The sequence below is a fragment of the Myxine glutinosa genome, chromosome 1, assembly GCF_964187855.1.
Source record: "Myxine glutinosa chromosome 1, kmMyxGlut1.1, whole genome shotgun sequence".
Lineage (NCBI taxonomy): Eukaryota > Metazoa > Chordata > Myxini > Myxiniformes > Myxinidae > Myxine > Myxine glutinosa.
Window position 1 is genome coordinate 307,178,457 of NC_136261.1, and position 21,533 is coordinate 307,199,989.

The 21,533-nt window shown below is 46.7% G+C and overlaps 1 protein-coding gene and 1 long non-coding RNA gene across 2 annotated transcripts in view; one reads left to right on the top strand and one right to left on the bottom strand.

Annotated features, from left to right (window-relative positions):
• Nucleotides 1-21,533, bottom strand: part of ZMYND10 (zinc finger MYND-type containing 10) — a 44,611-nt gene that overhangs the window by 8,866 nt on the left and 14,212 nt on the right. Inside the window, exons 9-11 of the mRNA XM_068135811.2 lie at nt 13,516-13,641; nt 12,732-12,853; nt 9,435-9,560 (exon numbers count right to left, since the gene is read on the bottom strand). Coding sequence (XP_067991912.2) covers nt 9,435-9,560; nt 12,732-12,853; nt 13,516-13,641 — 374 coding nt within the window. The remainder of the gene's footprint in view (nt 1-9,434; nt 9,561-12,731; nt 12,854-13,515; nt 13,642-21,533) is intronic.
• LOC137439758 (uncharacterized) lies at nt 12,721-21,475 on the top strand. The gene is made up of 3 exons (XR_013621405.1): nt 12,721-12,849; nt 13,528-13,665; nt 20,710-21,475. It is a non-coding gene; the product is annotated as an uncharacterized LOC137439758 (long non-coding RNA).

Genomic DNA, 21,533 nt, shown 5'->3' on the forward strand with positions numbered 1-21,533 from the left:
CTTGTCGTCCCGTCGCAGGACCCGGAAGGGCCCGTCGTACGGCGGCCGGAGTGGCCCCCGATGTGCATCATGACGCACAAAAACGTACTCCGCTGTGCGAAGCGCTGGGGGGACGTAGGACTGGGGGTCACCGTGGTGGGACGTTGGCACGGGGGCAAACCGTCGGGCGGTCTCCTGGAGGTCCGAGCGCTGGTGAGCTGCGGACCAGGGACTGGTAGCGTCGGGCACTAATTCGCCCGGGACGCGTAGCGCCTGGCCGTAGACAAGCTCGGCGGTGGACGCCCGGAGGTCCTCCTTGGGGGCCGTGTGGAGGCCCAAAAGGACCCACGGCAGCCGGTCGGCCCAACCGCCGTCCTGAAGGCCGGCCATGAGCGCGGCCTTCATGGAGCGGTGGAACCGCTCGCACAACCCGTTGGCTTGGGGGTGGTAGGCCGTAGTACGGTGGAGGTGAACTCCCCCAGGTTGCGTCCTCCCCCCCCAGGACCCCCAGGTCTCCCCAGAACCCCCAGGACTCCCCAGGCGTCAACCCCCAGGTTGCGGGCGACCGCGCCCCACAGCTCGGAGGTGAACTGCGGTGCGCCGAAGTGGGCGACCCAGGTGGCGATGAAAGCCTGCACCACGTTGGCGGTGGTGGTGGAGACGAGGGGAACGGCCTCCGGCCACCTGGTGGTCCTGTCCACCATGGTGAGCACTGAGCAGGTGTGTGAAACCCCGTGATGGGGGGAGGGGGCCCACCAGGTCCACGTTGACGTGGTCGAAACGTCGTTCGGGCACGGTGAAAGGTGCCAGCGGGGCCTGGGTGTGTCGGTGGACCTTGGCGCTGTTGGCAGGCCGTGCAGGTGCTGATCCAATCGCGGACGTCCCGTCGAAGGCCGTGCCAGACGAATCGCGCCGACACCAGCTTCTGGGAAGCTTTCCGGCCCGGGTGGGAAAGGCCGTGGATGGAGGCGAAGATGCGGCGTTGCCAGGCAACGGGCATGATGGGGCGAGGCTGGCCTTGGGAGACGTCGCAGAGCAGGACCGTGTCCGCGAAGGGGATGTCGGCCAGGCGGAGGCCCGTGTCCGCCGCCCGGAGGGCTTGCACCGTGGTGTCGGTGGTTTGGTCCGCCGCCATAAGCGCGAAGTCCACGCCGAGGTGGACCGCGTTCGGCGTTCGCGCTGGCCCGAGAAAGACAGTCGGCCACGGCGTTGTCTTTGCCGGTGACGTGCCGGATGTCCATGGTAAACTCCGACATGGCGGAGAGGTGGCGATGTTGGCGGGCCGACCACGGCTCCATGACCTTGGCCATTGCGTAAAACAACGGCTTGTGGTCGACGAACGCCGTGAAGGGTCGGCCCTCCAGGAGGTGGCGGAAATGGCGAACGGCAAGGTGTAGACCGAGGAGCTCACGGTCAAACGTGCTATATTTAAGCTCATTCGGCCGGAGTTGCCGGCTGAAAAAAGCGAGTGGCTGCCAAACCCCGTTCACCCATTGCTCATGTACGGCGCCCACCGCGTAGTCGGAGGCATCCGTGGTGAGGGCGATGGGAGCGTTGAGCACCGGGTGAGCGAGCAGTGTTGCGTTGGCGAGGGCCCGCTTTGAGTTTTTAAAGGCCATGTCCATTGCTGCGGACCAGACGACGTCGTGCTTGGCCGGCTTGCCCCGGAGGGCTTCGTAGAGGGGCCGCATGAGTTGAGCAGCGCGGGGCATGAAGCGGTGACAGAAATTCACCATTCCCAGGAATTCCTGCAGGGCCTTTATGGAGCGGGGACGCGGAAACGTGGTGATGGCCTCGACCTTGGTTGGCAGCGGCACGGCCCCGTTCTTGGTGATGTGGTGGCCCAAAAAATCAACGGCCGTCGTGCCGAAGTGGCATTTGGCCTGGTTGACGATGAGGCCGTGCTCGCTGAGGCGCCCGAACAGTGTTCGGAGGTGGAGGAGGTGCTCGGCCTGGGACGTGCTGGCGACGAGGATGTCGTCCAGGTAAACGAAGAGGAACGGCAGGTCGCGCAGCACGCCGTCCATCAAGCGCTGGAACGCCTGAGCCGCGTTCTTGAGGCCAAACTGCATTCGCAGGAATTTGAATAAGCCGAACGGCGTGATGACGGCCGTTTTTGGGACGTCGGCCGCCCTGACAGGTACCTGGTGGTATCCCCGTATTAAATCGATCTTCGAAAAAATGACCCGTCCTGCCAAACGGGCGGAGAAGTCTTGGATGTGCGGGATCGGATACCTGTCGGGGGTGGTAGCGTCGTTAAGGCGGCGGTAGTCGCCACATGGGCGCCAGCCGCCCCCCGGTTTTGGGACGATGTGTAGTGGCGAAGCCCACGCGCTATCGGAGCGCGGCACGATGCCGAGGTGTTCCAAAGCGTCGAACTCGGCTTTGGCCACGGCGAGCTTGGCCGGGTCGAGGCGGCGGGCTCTGGCGTAGACCGGCGGGCCCGTGGTTGGTATGTGGTGCTCGATCCCATGTCGTACTGCGACGGCCGAAAACGTCGGCCGCGTGAGGGCCGGGAACTCCGTGAGCAGGCGAGCAAACTCGTTCGCCGCCTGGAGGGCGCATGCCAGCTCGGTCGGAGCGGAGCTGCTCAATGTGCATGCCAGGGAGCTGAAGGTCTCGGCGTTGACGAGGCGACGCCGTTTGACGTCAACCAGCAGTCCGTGTGCGCAGAGGAAGTCGGCGCCTAGCAGAGCCATGGGCACGCTTGCGGTTACAAAAGTCCAATTAAAGCGTTGGCCGCCGAAGCAGAGGGTGACGTTGCGCGGGCCGAAGGTGCGGATGGCCGATCCGTTGGCCGCAACCAAGGAGGGGCCGCAAACCGCGGACTGCCTGTCCTGATCGGAGGCGGGTATGACGCTCAGTTGGGCGCCGGTTTCACACAGGAAGTGCCGTCCGGACGCTTTGTCCCTGATGAAAAGTAAGTTGCCCGTGTGGCCGGCGCTCATGGCTGGTAATGAACGCCGGCCCGGCCGTTTCCCGGCTTGCCGAAGGTGCACGGGGGTTGGCATGTCCGGGCCTTCTGTCCGAACCTGGCATGATAATAACACCACGCCTGGTCAGGTGGAGGCCCCAGTCGTCGTGCTGGAGGTGGTCGGCGCGGCGTAGCGGCCGCCAATTGCGTCGGCAGTTCGGTCGTCGACCGTGCCGGGTGCTCGGGCGCCATGGGTGTTGCTTCGGATGGCGGTGGGCTCCAGGTCGCTGCTCCAATGCGTTGGCCTGCCGCGGAGATCTTGTCGGCTTCCCTGGCGAGGGCGCGGGGATCCGTGATCGTCGTGCTTGCCAGGGCGAGGCGTACCTGGCTAGGCAGCTGACGGAGGAACATCTCCCAGAACAGGAATGCCGGAGAGTGCTTGCCGAGCAGCGAAAGCATGTAGTCCATTCGCTCGGACTGGCGCGTGTCGCCGAGCTCGGGCAGGTCGAGCAGGCGCCGTGCGCGTTCCGCCGATGAGAGGGCGAAAGCGTCGAGGAGGAGCTTTTTAATCGCGTCGTATTTGTCAGCGGCTGGCGGGCTCTCGAGGAGGCTGAGGGCGCGGGCCGCGGTGGCTGAGCCGAGTGCTGCTCTACCACATGGTGGAAGCGGGTGTCGTCGGCCGTGATGCCTCGCAGGGCGAACAGGGAGTCCGCCTGGGCGAACCAAACCACCGCGTGAGCCTCCCAGAAGGTAGGCAGTTTGGAACTGCCGTGTCCATGTCGGGTCACCAATGTAGGAGCTGTGCTCCAGCATAAATCGGAAGAATGGACGCGACAAAAAGCTGGAATTCGTCCGAGTTTCTTTATTGTGTCAAATCAACTCGGGTACTCTGAAAAGCCCGTTTATCGGGCAGCAATATATATACACATTATCCCGGAGCGTTTGCCCGGGAAAGGCGAGACCGGGCGTCCTGGGCGAACCCTGGAAAGGCGAGAGCGGGCATGCCCGGGCGTCCTGGATGAGCCCTGGAAAGGCGAGGCTGGGCGTGCCCGGGCGTTCTGGGCAAACCCTGGAAAGGCGAGTCTGGACGTGCCCGGGCGTCCTGGACGAGGCCTGGCAAGTCGAGAGCGGGCATGCCCGGGCGTCCTGGACGAGCCCTGGAAAGGCGGGGCTGGGCGTGGCCGGGCGTCCTGGGCGAGCCCGGCATGGTGATCGCTCCGCGTCCTCGGTAGGTGCAAGGCGATTGTGTATACCCAGCGGTATCCGCTACAGTATCTTTTCAGAACCTTGAGGACCTTCTTGTCTGTCACCCAGGTCTCGCATCTGTCTTGTGTTTCAATAATGGAACTATGAAAACCATCAATCATTTGTATTGATATTCATATAGTCTATATCCCTCATGTTGAAATTCCTCATATTGTCCACATCTGTCACCATCCCTCCTATAGTCTGGCAACACCCCAGCTGTCCATCATCAAACCAGCATCATCCCTGTGTTTAGCAGTCCAGTCGTTACAGCGGTCATTCCTGCTTTCAGCGTGTTCAGGCGTCGCATTGATATAAAATTATGATTTCACCGATGCATTCCAAGCTGTTCTTGATGCTTCTACCTAAACTATATATTTTAATTTAGTGGTAGAATTTATTATTTTATTCACACATTATAGTGTATTGTTACGTTTGTGGGGGTAAGACATGGAATACCTCAGGAAAGTTAGAATCGTGTAGGTTTAGAATGCTCCGTATGCCGCGAAGATTCCCTGAACAGAGATTAGTCTCCACCCTCCCTCCTCACCCCCCTCTTCCCCTGGTGACTCGTAAGGAGTAGGCCACGCACCGGCCTTTATGATGGGTGGAGGCACGATGGATGATGGAGTAGCGCTCGGTGATTGGACCAAGTGTGACATCAGCGGTCGAACATTCGAGAGCTGGAGGGGAAAAAGACGCCGTCTCATGAGCTTGCTCTCTTTTGTGCTGGTGTTTGTTTGAGGCGGTCGCATTCCTTCTTCTGGTCCTGCCGTTCGTTGGAGGTGGTCGCATTTTCTATTTGTTCTGGCTTGGTCGCAGGTGGTGGCGCATCTTTGGCTCGTGTGCGCATGTGTAAAGAGACTGAACAAGAGAGGTTCGTGGCAGTCGGCATCGCAAGAAATACCTCATGTTGGGATGTCGAGGAACGTGACTCCACGCCATTTTGTGCACTTCCCGGGGGGTGGTTTGGAAGTGACGAACGTCTACAAGCCCTCAGTTGACCTGCAGAGCTGCGTGCCAGCCGATTACCAAATCGTTTTCTTTGCTTTTATTTCTCCGTGTCTGTAATTGGGTCCACATGGAGGCTTGGAGGGTCCCTCACCTCAGCCTATTACTATTAGTTTTTACCTCAATATTTTTATTGTGCTTGCATTATTTTCATTAAATCATCAGTTGTGGAATTTCAATTTCTTGTCTTGTTTCGTTTCTTTGTTTGTGGGTTCGGATTAACCCAGTATCGGCCGTCCGATCAGGTAAGACTTCGAACTTTCCCACGCACGCAAAAAGATAATCCCGCCAAGATTGAAACATGCCTCGGAGTTAAAGCTCGTTTCAGTCATTCGTTCTTGTGGGGTGTTAACCTCGGGGACATGACAGTATGTAGATGCATGTGTTGAGATATTGATTTGTTTTTTTTTTTGTTTTTTTTTGTATGCAAGATCGAGGCTCGTGTAAGAGCTAACATTGATCACAAAAAAAACAAACGGACACATAAGATAAAACATAATAAAAGGAGCGGGAGACAAGATGGGGAGAGAGAGGGAAGCACACAAGTACAACAGTAGAGAACAGGGACATTGGGAGATCTGTGGGAGGGAGAGGGCTTGGGGGGAGGAGGCATTGGAAGGGGGGGGGGGGGAGGGGTGGGAGAGTTATAAAACAGATGGACACTGCTAAGGACTTCAAGGAAAGAAGTCGTTATTTCAAAAAAGTGGATCTGGGGAGAAATTAACGGGGGAAGAAAAGGTCAAGGTTTTGGATGGGGGAAGATAAGAGATGGTGGTAAACAGCTGTTTTAAGTACCTGGAGGGAGGAGTGGGATTGAAGAGAGTGAGGGAGTTTGTTCCAGAGGCGGGAGAAAATAGGAATGAAAGAGGGAAGGTGAGCAGAGGAGTCTTGATTTTGGCAGTTTCCCCAGAAGAGGGTTGCTGGCAGATATTGTGCGACCTGTCGGAGTATTTGGCGATGGAAGATGCTCAGTCGGAGACTGGCTTTGGAGGCCAGCGATTTTGGAGAGATGTCCACTTTAACAAGGAAATAGTCAGATGAACCGATTCGAGCAGAAGAAGAGCAGCAGACATTTGCAGGGAAGTTTGTCATAACCAAGTTGAGAAGAGAATATGCTCCGTTGATTGAGATCCGGGTTGGGAAATTACCAGATTGTGTCTTAAATAACTTAGCCTGGTGTTGGCTTAGCGGTTAGGGTGCCGGCTTAGCGGTTAGGGTGCCGGCTTGGGATCCTAGGATCCTGGGTTTGAATCCCGGTCGATCACTGAATTAACACCAGGGGGGTTGACTCAGCCAGGCATCCTTCCGAGGTCGGCTAATTGAGTACCAGCTTGCTGGGATGAATGATCACGGTGTGCACCCCGATTTAGAATAGGTACACCATATCCCTGCGCATCATAAGAGCGCGACCAAGGGTTGGCGTCAGGAAGGGCATCCGGCCATAAAAACATTGCCTCAAATAGGGAACCATGATTGTCATGGGGCCCGCAAGGCTAACCCCCGCTCTAGCGGGGAAAATGACCTTAAAACGATCATTCATTCATTCATTGTCAGTCCCAATGAGTCGCAGAAGTCCTTTGCTGAGGTGCCATGGCTGGTGTGAGAGGTACCCACACCCAGCCAGCTGGCATGATGACAGTTGAAATCACCACATATGAGGAAGAGAGAGATGCGATGAGTTGATAGAAGTTGGTCAAACAGTTGGTTTGACCTCAGTTAATTTAATTAGTCACTGGAGAGTACCTGACTAGCTGTTCCTATCGCTGTATTAGCCAGTCTGTGCTTGCGCCTAACAGGCTGCATCACTTGGGTTTCTTAAATGTCTGTGTAATTGCCTTCTCTGTACAGCATGACCTTTCTCCATGCCATCAACCAAAATTCCTTCCACCCATCCCATGATCTTATCTCAGAATGTTCAATAGGTGAATCTTGAGAAGTCCAGTTTGCAGAAGTTGGCTGCATACACCAATCAAATATCCTTCTCATTATTTTACAGTTTCAAACCCCTCCGTGTCAGTACCCACACCCATATCTCCTACAAGGTTCCTTCCAAACCCACCCCCTTTACATGTCCCCCCCCCCCTTTTCTGCATCTCTCCTCACCACACCCTCTCCAAGCTTCTTCCTCGCCCACCCTCTCCAAGCTCCCCCGTCACCCCACCCTCTCAAAACTTCCCTTCACCCCAGCATCTTCAAGTTCCCCCCTCATCCACCCTCTCCATGCTTCCCCTTCACACCACCCTCTCCAAGCTTCCTCACACCACACTCTCAAGCTTTCCCTCACACCACCCTGGTCAAGCTTGCTTCACATCATCCTCTCCAAGCTTGCCCCTTACCCCTCCCTCTCCAAGCTTCCCCCTCATCCCATCCTCTCCAAGCTTCCTCCTCACACCACCCCTCAAAACTTCGCCTCCAATCCACTTCCCAATGCTTCCCCGTTTTCAGCATCGGATTCCAGTTTCAGCATCGGATCCCAGTTTCAGCATCGGATCCCAGTTTCAGCATCGGATCCCAGTTTCAGCATCGGATTCCAGTTTCAGCATCGGAATCCAGTTTCAACATCAGATGTCAGTTTCAACATGAGGATCATGATCATCAAGCACTCCAAAATCAAGATATGTTCATTTGATGCTTTACCTGCTCTTGTACCAAACAAATGTCTTGATTATCCTGTGCCAGTCTTAACTAATCTTATTATAATGGAGCAAACGTATATGGTTATGTTTGGCTGTTTGTTTGTAGGTATGTTTATATGCGGCCAAAACGTCTTCTTCTTCAAATAAAATGAACACCCTCTTAATTACGTTTAGACTGCTGAGACCCCTCAGACCTTTGACGACCCTTTAACTCCCCCAAGACCCTTAAGACCCCTGAAGGCCCCAAATACCCTTAAAGACCCAAAAGACCCCAAGATCCAAAACACCCCAAAGACCCAAAATACCGTTGAAGGCCCTGAGGCTCAAAAAAGACCCTGAAGACCAAAATGGCCTCAAAGACCCAAAAGCCCCTGAAGACACCGAAGACCCAAAACACCCCAAAGACCCAAAATACCCTTAAAGACCCAGAGGAACCAAAAGACACTTAAGACCCAAAAGCCCCTGAAGACCCAAAAGACCCTGGAATGGTCAAAGATGCCTATCTCTCTGAAACGACGTGTGGTGAGGCGCGCGGAGCGCGCCGAGTCACACTCGTATTATAAACGACTCACTTTGGATAGGTGTCAGCACTGAAATGACACCAGTCTTGAGTAAATTGACCCTCGACCCAGACGTTTTGAGAAGCAAATTGATCCACGTCCAACGTTTCCTTTTTGGGGCAAGTGGTTGAGCGAGCTGTTGTAAGATAACTCCTTTCCCAACAGAATGATAACTTTCTCCTTGCAGCAACGCAGTCGACATGCCGACATCACAGTGTGAAAACTGCTTTGATCCGTGTTCATACGACCGACTCAAAAGACCAGGCAGTCAAGGTGAAGTAATCCTAGTACTTCTTGATCTTGCATCTGTCTTTGACACAATTGACCATGCACTGTTGTTTACTCGCTTCAAGGAAATATTTTGAATCCGTGGCATGGCTTTAAATTGGTTTCCCTCATATATTCAGGGAAGAAAGCAAACGGTGATTGTGGGAGAGAGAAGATCTGCTTCTGTACTGTTGAAGTGGGGTTTGCCGCAAGGGTTCGTTTTAGGTCTCATGTTAATTGTATGCAACTCCACCCCCATTTAGGACGTCACAAAGGCTCATGGACTATCATGTATGTTCTTTGCTCATGATACACAGCTCTACATCAATACGAAACCTGCTGAGAGAGACCAAACAATTGATAAGCGAGAACATTGCATTTGAGATGTTAAGAACTGGATGATTTATAACTTCCTCACACATAATGAAAGTACGACAGAAGTTAGACATTTCTCCAAATAACTTGATATACTCTACATTATTCGTGGATCATGTATTACACTGGAAATAGTTCAATCAAATGGTCTATGTCCGTGAACCCCATGATTAAACATCTTTTATCTCTAGAGTTATCCTCGTGTTGGCTCTTGCATTCAAAATAGTTGTTCTTATTCAAGTATCAGCTACACAATGTTGATACCTATAGATAAGATACCAAAACCACGTGATTGCCAAAGGTAGCAGTCATTAGAGTGATCTGTTAACCTATTTTTCCATATAGTTCCCATCTGAATGAACTTGCTCCTTTTACCTGCAAACCGGCTGCATGTCAGTCTAAGTTGTGTCTATTATATTTACTTTAGAAGGAAATGTGCATGGTTACCTGCAACAGTACCATTCGGTGCGGCAACGAGAACAGCGTTTCATGCCCTCTGCCCCACAGCCTGCACACTTTGGCTTCGCAGGACCAAACTGCTCCAGCACATCGAGATTGTAGAGCTCAGACAAACTGTCACATGTGGTAAAAGTGAATGAATTAATGCAATATCGTTCCTGGTGGATCACCATTTCAGAAATTTCACGGGCATTTCTCAGGTATTGGAAGACATTTGATGGGGGATCTTGGATCCCATGGCAATGGATATTGGGGATTTTTACAACAATGTTCACAGGTGAATCTTAGTGTAGTTAAAACCAATGAAAGATTTTCACTGCAACATTGCAAACAGACCTGGGCACAGTTGCTGGAAGCCCAGATAGCCTATTATGTGGATAAATCGCATATCCGGCGAATAAATTTAATCCACTGGATAGCTTCTAGCAACCGGGCCCTGGGCTCATTTGCAATAATTGCTTTAAACAGTGAACAAATATACAGGAAATCAGTGAGGGCAGGTGAAAGGGGGTGGTGCGAGGGGATAAGCTGTCGACGGAGATCACCCAGGACCCAAGACCTATTCAGTAACCCCAGGAAGGGCTTAATGGTGGATCCCTGTCCATTGAACAGTGATTTTTACTTTTGAGGCATTACTGTTTTGAACAGTGTGTAACTAAAGCCACAATTTGGCGTTGACAGTACTATTGTACAGACTAGCAAGTTGCCCGTGCCCGCACTCGATTCTAAAGGTTGTCGGCGGCAAAAATGCAAATGGGGTCTTCTGTCAACCTGGGAGCAATACAATTCACATTTGTTGCCATTTAAATGCTCCATTGGTTGGTTGGCAAATGGTGCTCCATTTGAAACTGTTTGTTCAAATAAATGTAGCTTTTAGATGATTAGGGTCTGTAGTAAAAATTTGTATTGGTGTCAAAGCCAGTGACCAATTGCAAATTAATAACAAGTACAGATACATTCAAAGTAAACCGCCCCCGTGCCAAATAATTAAATATCCTCCAGCACGGCATTGCCGGGGTGCCTCCGGCACACGGCAATACCGCCGCACGGCAATACTGCCATGCAGCTCATAGACTGTATTGGGAGGGAGAGGTGCACAACAATTGATTGATTAATTGCATAATTAAAATCAATAAATAGTGATCATAAAATATTTTCTTTATCAATTGGCTAATAGCATAACTAAAATACCAGTGCTTCATTCGAAGCTAAAACTTTTTGAAAATTAATTAAATAAGTCATTAAACGAAATAAAAATGAATTGATTAATTGATTAATCAATAAATCAAAAATATCCTTTATAGCCACATCAATTGGTCACTATTCTGTCCAAATATTAGTTTCCTAGCTCAAAAGGTGCCTGAGATATTGCCCAGATGAGCAAGAAAATAAATGAATGATTAATAATGAAAGTAAATAAATAATAATCATAAAATAATTAATTAAGTAATCAATTGGCTAATAGAATACCTAAACCACCACCGTTTCATCCAAATCTGTAACTAAAAAAATTGATGAATGAAGTGATTAATCGAATAATTAAATAATTAATCGATTTATTGATTAATCAATAAATCAAAAATAGCCTTTACAGCCAAATCACTTGGGCATTAACATGTCCAAATATCAGCTTCCTAGGTCAAAAGGTGCCTGAGATATTGCCCAGATGAGAAAGGAAATGTACAAGTACTTAATTAATCGATAATAAATAAATAACTAATCAATTAATTGATTAATCAAAAAACAAAAAACACTGTTTTTGTCACAGCACTTTCTCACTTTTGTGCCGAAACTTGAGCTTCCTCGCTCAAAGGATGGCTGAGATATCGCCCAGACAAACAAACAAACAAACAACCGGAGTGGGAGTTTAGGAGGGGAGGGGTGAGTTTGGATTTTAGAAAGTGATGGACGATTAATGGAAAACGAACATTTATTGCAAAATGAGTTACTTGTGATTCTCAAGTCGGAAAACCGTTTGAAAATGTTGGAGGACGGGTGGAATGCAGGTGAGTTTAGGGAATGTAGGTTCGGAGGAACTGTAAGAGATTGAATTTTTATTTGAAATGAAGAGATTTGGTGAGCAAATCGAACACAACCTTTTAAAGAAGAAGAAGAAAATTGTGTTATAATATACAACAGAATACAACACTTCAGGGGAAAGTTTAAACATTTTAAAACTAAACCGTGAAAACTATCTGGGAAAATTCCCTAAATGAGGGCATGAAGGATTCCTAAGGGGGATTAATGATTCCAGCACAGGTTCAGAAGCAGGAACACAAGAATAGGAGATTGACAGCCAGGAGAGCGTAGAACGAAGGAACAGGGAGGTGTACAAGCAAATGTGTTCGTACGGGAGGAGGGGCCTACTTATTCCATTCTTCCTTTATATGTTTTTTTTTTAAGGTTAGGTGAAAGTGGATCAAAGGAAGAAGGAGAAAGTTGAAGGAGTATGGTGAAAAATAGAATTGGAAAGGTGTCTTTTGGCTGGAGAGGATTGAGTTATAAAGGAAGGAGAGGAAAAAAAAAAAACGGATGGGGTGAAACACGTGGTCGAAGAACGAACGAACACGAACAAAGGAGTGAAAACTGAGTACTCTCTTTCAGCGTGCGTCATTGCCGAGCCCCCTTCGGTGCCCGGCAATGACGATATGCAGCGCCTGGAGATGGCATAGGAAAGGAGCGGTGTACAATAGGATTGCTGCTCAATGTAGTACAGTCACAGTCTTTGTTTAAATATGACACGTACTATTACCTTAAATAACTATAGTAAAAATAAATGAGCTCTTGAATACATGGACAGCCTTGTGTGAAACCCATTTCGAGATCTGTCTGTGTAATTTGTGTTAATGAAAAGTTTTGAAAGCCACAGTTTTGATGAGTACACAGCCTTGGCCTGTTCTGTTGTTGCTAAAGATTGCTAAACTAGCTCTCTTTAAGGGTACTTTTGAATACAAGCTGATGGCAGTGAAGGTTGTGCGGTGCGAGTAATACTTATAAAAGCAAAAATATGTTTCATTGACGTCTCTCCAAAAAATCAACTGTGCTCCTTGGAAAAACAATGTATAAATCCCACTTTAACTCAATTCTAACAACTCCTTTGGGAATTTATATATTTTAGTTACTTTGATAAAGCATCTTGATCATGACGAGATACCCATTCCCATATTTTACTTCAATCTCCAAAACTTTTCCCTTCTCTTGCTTCCCACAAATAGATGACCCTGATCATATGATTTGGAAGCAAAGATGTTGAAAGTTTGGGAGAAATAGAAGAGGTAAACTCACCGCAGTGCTTGCTCCTGAATCTCTTCATTTGTTGGGTTGAAAAAGCACTTCACCTGGTACTTCGCGATCGCTTTCCACTTCCCTGCATTCTCCTTCACGATGCATTCTCGGATCTCAGGTACCTGAATATATAATATCATTGCTGTATTTTAATTTTTTTTACAGGATGTAAGATTCATAGTGGAGCTGTCTCTCTCTCTCTCTCTCTCTCTCTCTCTCTCTCTCTCTCTCTGTCTGTCTCTGTCTCTGTCTCTGTCTCTCTCTCTCTCCACACACACACACACCTGTTGGATTAGACAAACCCAGCCACTTAGATGGGGGAAAGGGGGATGGTGTGAGTGTCGTCACTTCCCGGGGCACTCTGGGTACCAGTGACTCCACAACAATGGTGCCACCTTTCTCACTGCACTCAGTGAGGCATTTCCTAAGGAGGAATTTCCTCCTCCCCTAAGATGCCAACCTATGGAGATTGTCCGTGCTCTTATTATTTTAAATGCTTAACGCCAAGCAAGTGAGCAGCACGTACCATTTTAAAAGTCTTTGGTCATTTCTCGGCCGGGGTTTGAACCGCAGACCTCCAAGACTCGGAGTGGACGCTCTATAACAATTACAGTACACCACTGAGTATTCGTCACCAAAAGGTGAGTGTAACATTGAGTCCTCCAAAAGTCATGCTCTGCTCGATTTTCATTCCATCATGCAGAAATGTTCTTGCTGTGACTTTTAATCTCTGCCAAGTCATCATTATTGTCCAACAGCAATCGTTTTAAGAGATGGGTCTCACCTGTTCCAACAGGAGATAAGAACGTGGTGGAGGAGGGTCCAGCAGAGCAAGTTGTGTGAGAAAGCGCTGGAGTTCCAGAAGTACTGGCAGCTGGTCGAGCAGCACCTCAGTGAGGTGGCCATGCAGCTGTGATGAATTCAAGACAAAGAGGTTCAGTGAATCATTTGTTTTCCTCTTTTAATGTCATTGATAAGGCCTAACAAAACAGCTCAGTGTTAAGAGGACACACACACAACATCGTTTATACATCATTAATGATGGAAATAGAAGCTCAACTTTGTCACTTGTAACCACAGTGTGAATATAAGTTATAACAGCTTGTTAGTGACTCAGAAGTCACCTTAAGAACAGGTGGTGACAGACTTCCTCTTAGCACTTCCTGCAATGCTTGTTGATATTGTTGTGATTATGGCAAAGACCCTGGAGAGTTACATCCAACACGTAAAATAACCCTTGACGATGACCACAAACGACGATGACCACAAACGACGATGACCACAAACGACGATGACCATGGAGGCGGATGGGTTAGCACTTGTCTGCGCGACGATGGGAAGTGAGACCGGCATTGGATGTAAATCCTCTGTTGCAATGAGGGAAAAAAATCAGGTTGTCGTTCGGATTTTATTGCCGACTTTGTGCCGTTGGAGATGACGGCGTTGATATTCATCCTCTCTTTGTTGCTCAACCATCTCAACTGAGTGGTAGACAACAGTTGTCTACTGTTTTTTGATTTATTTATCTCTGGCAAGTTCTTCCAAGTTCTCGATGTTAATGTTTCCTTTCTTCACATGACTTTTCACAATGCCTTTGTCCTCCAGGTACCTGTTTGCCCTCTTTCAGCTGACCATAAAATATTTTTTTTGGGAGCCGATGCTCTGGCATACGAATGATGTGACCTGTCCACCTAAGTTGGGCGGAGGTAATTATTACCTCAACACTGGGTATCCCAGCTCTCCTTTGGACTGTGGTATTGGGGACTCTGTCTTGCCATTTGATTCTCACAAGCTGCCACAGGTGTCTTAATTACAAGCTTGCGAGTTTCTTCATGTGGCTCCTGTAGAGACTCATAGCTTCCACTGAGTACAGAAGTTCAGTCATCACCAAAGCACGATAGACCTTGATTGTCATTCTGATCCTATGCTCGGACCAGAGACCTTTGGTCAGGCTTCCGAAAGCTGTTGATGCTGCCTGCATGCGGTGTGCAACTTCTGCATCAGGCGAGTTGTCATGTGTTACTGCACTCCCAAGATATGTGTAGGTTTTAACACATCTAAGATGTGTAGAGATGTGTAGGTGTTCTCCATTGACAAGGAATTTGGGTTGAACATCAGTGTCCATGTTATGTCTATAGATTGACTGAAAGAGAAGTTCAGTTTTGCTGGTGTTAAGGAGTCCAAATTGTTTTGCTGCAGCTGCAAAATGAGTGGTGATTTATTGGATATCCCTTGGTGAATGAGCAACTCGGGCTGAATCATCAGCAAACAGAAGTTCTCTTACACATTATACTCGCACTTTGGCGTTGGCTCGCAGTCTGGCGAGGTTGAATAGTTTTCCGGTACTTCTGATACGGATATAAATTCCAGAATTGAGATTTTGTGACAAACTGGTAAGGACTCCAGTTAGGAACAAGGTAAACAGAGTGGGTGCTAGCACACAACTCTTTCATTCTGTGGCATATACCAAACGAGTCAGTGGCATTACCTGCCACAGAGACTCTGCCAAGGGTAGTATTACATGGTATACAAGATGGATACAGAAGCATACTCCCAGGAAGGAAAAACGGGAAATTTGGAAAGAGGTGGGGTAGGTGAGGGTGTTAATGGAGGTAGAAAAGATCATGGTTTTGGATTGGGGAAGATCTGAGATGGTGGTGATCAGCTGCCTTGAAGACTTGGAGGGAGGAATGAGATTGAAGAGAATGTGGAAGTTGGTTCCACAAGCAGAAAATAGAGGAATGAATGAGTCGAGATTAGCAATGATTCTAGATTTTTGGAGTTTCACCAGAAGGGGGTTGCTGGTGGATGCCCTTGGACTCTCAGTTTAACATACTAGTGAGGTACCTGTGCTATGCACGGGTGGGATGCCAGAAGCAGACAATACAGAAATGGCGAATGCTAAAGCATGAAACCAATAAATTCCACATTCCTGTAGCACCTTCAGTCGCACGTCAGACATGGACAGCAAGTTTGTGAAGGACTTCCATGAAAAACGTATCCGTTCGCAAACAAACAGGTACGTGTGTTCCATACCCAGTCAATGGCGAATCTGCATATCCGCGAATTCACATTTAGAAAGTAGAAACCGTCACGGCATTTCGTCATTCACTTGAACTCGATATCTCTTTTTTCATTCCAAACAGCATAACTCCAATCACAAATGAAACTAGAACGGGCACTCGGTAGAGCGCATACCTTCGCCGCAGCTACTGTTCTGTACTTGGCATGGGAGTGTAGGGAACAGAACAGTGAACAGTTTGGTGCTGATTTCATGCAAATCGGATAAGAATTGACCGAGTTATGACAAACAAGATCGGGCATTGAATTCTGAACATTTTGGCATTAGTTGCATGCCAATTGGATAAAAATTGACCGCGCTATGGTAAAAATACGATTTTGACCTTTTCGTGACCTTGACCTTGACCTTTGACCCGATTGCTCCCAAAATCTAATCAAATGTGTCCCGTATAATAACCAATCATCCCACCAAATTTCATGCAATTCGGTTGAATACTTTTTGAGTTATGCGAATAACATACACACACACACACACACACACAGACATACAAATAAATACACAGCGATCAAAACATAACCTTCCGCTTTTGCGAAGGTAATAACATTAATATAAAAAATAAACTTTTAACAACATTCGTGACATAAACAAATATTTAAATCCTGATGTGAAGTTCTGTACGGTTGGGTGAATACAATGACGAATTCAAAATCGTAATTGTATTCACTCAATTCCAATCATCAATTGATACTTTAACAAAACAATAAACATGATTAACGTTTAACGATTTAACATTACGATTGAATGACGGTTGTATTTGGATATTATCAAACCCGTGCATTGCCGTAATCTGTCCACTTCCGCATTCGTGGCAGGTTCATGATTCTCATCAAAATCTAAACAGTATTTGTAGAATTTCAATAAAAGCCACATCACTGTTCATATCGGTAAATATTATTCCATCGTGTTTGGAAAAACTGGAAAAACAATATAGCCTATTTTACTCCCAGGGGACCCAGGAATACCCACCCAAAATATCGTTGTGATCGGTTCAGCCGTTTTTGCGGTACCTTCGAACGGACAGACGGACATTTGGTGAATTATAGTAAGATAAGGCACACCCATTGATGAATCACCCTGCCTGTGCAACACCAGGATGACAGATTATAGCTGGGCCGAGATTCAACCCCAGATTAGACAGCTTAAAGGTGAGTGTGCGTTTCTCCAAGCCATCTTGCCAGCCCGTTTATAATTTACACAAATATGAGTGCTTGTGTGCTGCAAGATGAGTATTGTAACAATTCATAATGGATACATTGTCATTTTACATGTTGAGATATTGTAGACCAAAGCATTGCAACACGATTGTCAGATCTAATTCATCTCAGCAAGTAAGGAAATTCCTGCCATTGTGCTGAAATTCCAGAGTGTGCCACCCAGACATAGAACCTGTCTCCACAACTACATCTTCATCAGAAATGTCTCAATTATCAACGGTCACATTGGATGAACTTCCACTTCTTCTGCAATTCAGTTATAAATGCATTCATAGCACTCAATGTAAACAACATCTCAAATCGTATTTTCTGTAGTTGACACACCAGAACGTATGTGCGGGGATGACGTTTTTCATCACATGATCTTGCAGCTCATTATCTCAAGATATTAATTTTGGCGGGCACATTTTTATCTCTATATATAAATCAAATTATAAACTATAATCTTTAAAACGTATTTATATTAAGAAAATGTAATGTTAAATGGTGGCATTTCCTGCATTCTGAGAAAAGTATAGTTACTCGGATTTTAGTTTAATGGACATTTTAATTTAGCATGAAATAACAATTGCAAGAGCTTAAGAGACGAGAACTTTGCTGTTGAAAATTATATATACAGTAATACGAAAATGATGGACAGCTGCTGCACCATGCCATCTTGCCAGAGAGCTTGGACTGCTCGTGAGGGTTTGCTCCAAATTTGCTGTGCAAAATTAATTTCACATGAGGAAGGTCAACATCACGTTAAAAACTTTCAATTCTTAATGAAATTGATATAAAATATTAAATACGCCCACTTGCTGCGAGCTGAGCGAGTCCTGTGACGCATGACGCACAAGCAATGTGGAACAGCAAAGTCCTGACGTAAATCCATCACGTAAATGCTGCACAACTATTTTTAATGCATGTACAAATATTTATGACTTTGCTTGTATTTTTTATCAGGCATCTACCTTTCTATCTTCTTTCTTAAATGAATACGCTGATCCTGATCCATGCCATCTTGTTACGTCTGTACATTTTAGGCAATTATTTACTAATAGCAAGGGTACCTGGCGTTGTTCGGTGCTGTTATTTGCATTTTGGCATATTAATGCCACTGTTGGCATTTTGAAGAAATCAATTTTTTTTCTTCTTTTTTTTGTGGGTGCCAAAAACACTTCTCTACACACAAAAAGGAATGGGCTTGGGGATCTTTAATATGACCTTTCACATATAGTTAGGTTAAATATGTAATTTTGTTCTGATTTTGTGGAGATTTGTAAACATTTACATTTTTGTAAAGCTTGAGAGTCTGACTCCGAAAATCACTGTTTCTTTTTGATTAGTTCTGCCAGAAAAGGGGGATGGTGGTTATGTTTTCACCCCTGTCTGTCTGTCTGTCTGTTTGTTTGTCCGTTTGTTTGTGAACAATATATCTCAAAACGTTGTGGACGGATTCAGACGAAATTTGGCAGAGAGGTAGCATATGTGATTCCAGGAATCAAACACAAAAAAACAAGGCTGATCCTGAAAACATATTTCACCCCAAGGAACAAAACCAAAGCCATAAACCAACCAGCAGTACCAGTGCTCCAGTACAGCTGTGGAATAGTGAACTGGCCACAAGCAGAAATAAAAAACTAGATATCAAAACTAGGAAACTCTTCACTATCCACAAAATGTTCTACAAAAATCAGTGCATCCCAAGAATGTACCTGCCGAGGAAAGAAGGAGGTGGCCGCCAGATGGAACTCAATCAAGTGCATGGAGCGACGATTGTAGGATTAGCAGAGTACAGGAAAAGCTCAACAGACTACTGAATACAATTTGTGTGCAAGCATGAACACAACAAACCAGAAAAGGTATCTTGCTCATCTTGCAAAAAACTTCCAAAAACAAGTGCAATTAGAAGATGTCATGCACAAAACCAAAACAGCACCAAATACAGGCCCAATGATTGCAAAAAAGACCAAAGAAAAATACAAGATGAAATACCAGCAGATATATAGTGACAACTGGGAGAATGACAAAAGAGCAGGGAAATATAAAAAGAGTTGGACAGATTGGGGATAGACAAAGAAGGATCACTGGAATGGCTAAGAAGAGGTCAGCTCAACTGAGATGGAGAACGAATCATTATTAATGCCCAAGACCAAGGACACTACACCAATGACTTCAAGAAGATGGCAGACTGAGTCCATCAGACAAGTGTAGGTTCTACTAGGTAGAAACAGAAAGCACGAGTCACCTCCTATCAAGATGTGAAAAACTCATGTCGGAGCAGCTGTATACCCAAAGGCACAACAAGGTATGTAAAGTAATCCACTGGCACATCTGAAGAAATTTCAATAACCCAGTTCCACAAAACTCGTGGAAACATGAACAAAAAAAAAACCATCATTGAAAACAAGGATATAATGCTCAGGAACAAAAAGGAAAAGACAGCATTGATGATGAGATATCAGTACCCAGCCATTTTGGCCAAAACAACACGGAAATCAAGAAAAAGATCAAATACCGAGACCCAAAATTATGGAGATAACAACCAACGACACACATATATGTGCAAACACTCATACATGTACACACACACACACACACACACACACACACACACACACACACACACACACACACACACAAACATCTCTCTTATAGTAGAGAAAGCTGCCTGAGCACTGACCTTTATTTAATATTCCAATGAAAAAAAAATCTATTTCATCCGTACATTGTGCCTTCCATTTGTCAAGTTTATTTTGACGAATCCTTTGTTGTGTAGTTACATCATCTCGAAGCTGTTTCCAAAAATATGACTATCCCCTTTCAGCTATGTCGTCGTCGGTTCGCAATTCAACCAGCATTTGCCCAAGGACAAACGCTACAAAGAGTTGGCCTTCACCTGTAAAAACCTGTGTTTCCCCATCGACAACCGTATGTTGCTTTATCACGTGCAACAGGCTTTCACGGCATCGGTTAATATGGTCGTCAGCAATATCTCACATTTACCAAAAATATCGTTCTCTCAGCAGCACTCCTTGTAGCTCCACGCCAACAATTGATACAACCTCAGCTTTGAAATCTAAACATCAATCAGAGATCAACAATTTCATCTTCTAAAGGCCACATCCACATGAACATTGATCTTATCACAACATAAACTAGAACGGCACTCGGTAGGGCACATACCTCCGCCAGGCTGAACAGTTTATGTTTTGTATCCCATTGATAGGCCGGATCTGGATTCGGACCTGAACCAAAATCGAATCGGCTTGTTCTTGTCACCTAACCAACTCAACCACCAAGTTTTGTCACAAGTCGTACACAACTTTTTGAAATATCATGCTATTCTGTATATCGTTTTTGGTCCCATATCACAATGGTGAAGAATCACTTAAAAATTTTAAAATTATTGTATCCAGATCCAGATTCGAATCTTCACCAAAATCTAATCATTTCATCCTTATCATATACACATCACCACCAAATTTCAGCTGAATCTGTCCACAACTGTTTGAGATATCCTGTTCACAGACAGACAGACAGACAGACAGGGGCAAAAACATAACCTCAATCCATCTTTGGTGGTGAAGGTAATAAATAACAATCCTAGCCCTGCTCGGAGCCACAGCCCACACAATTACGAAACAATGGGATAAGCAGGCGAGGACTTCCCTGTGGTGCGATGCTGAGTGGTGTGCAGGGCAATGGTGCAGCTTGGGATAGGAATTGTGGATACAAGTAGAGATCTTCCCCGAGTCAAATCGAGGACAGAAGTCTTCCCTGAGCATTGACAAAGCAGAGCAAGAGACGAAGAGCGAGAGAAAATGGAGAACAATGTTCTTTTTGTGTAAAAGGGCCCACTTGCACTCTGATTACATGAATGTGCAGACCCAGCCCTCGTGAACTCTCTGAACTTTTCCTTGGAGCTTCTCCACGGCGGGTCCTGATCTGGTCTGCCTAGCCTGGCACCGACTTCGCTTATGGTGGGTCCTGTCATTGGCTGCCCACTACTTATGGAAGGTTCCACCCTTCAGCCCTTCCCATGGGGTGGCTGCATGAAAAAAGTCCATCCCATTTTCTGGCTCAACAGCGAATCTCTCCGACATGGCTTGCACACACAGGTTGAACAGTTCGAGATCAGTCCCTTTTATGCACAAAGTGCTCTGTTTGCACCTTTTTGAAGCTGCAAGTTCTCACCTGGTCCCGCCTGCTAACAAGAGGTTTTTACGCATACAATCTTCTCCTTGCTATATTGTCTATAAATTACATCCACTGCCTCTTCAGCGTAAACATGTAACAAGACGACTTACTCTGACAGGTACCTGATACATGGCAATCTAACCTACTCAAAATGCACAGACCATGCTACTCTTACAACAGTCTAGCTATGGATTCCATTCCCTTACCATGTAATAATACATTCACTCCAAAAATATCCGGCATTTCATTTATATTTATACTCTTGCAGTACTCGTGTAACTTCTTCTTTGTTGTCAAATTTTATTTTTCTACTATCCTTACCCC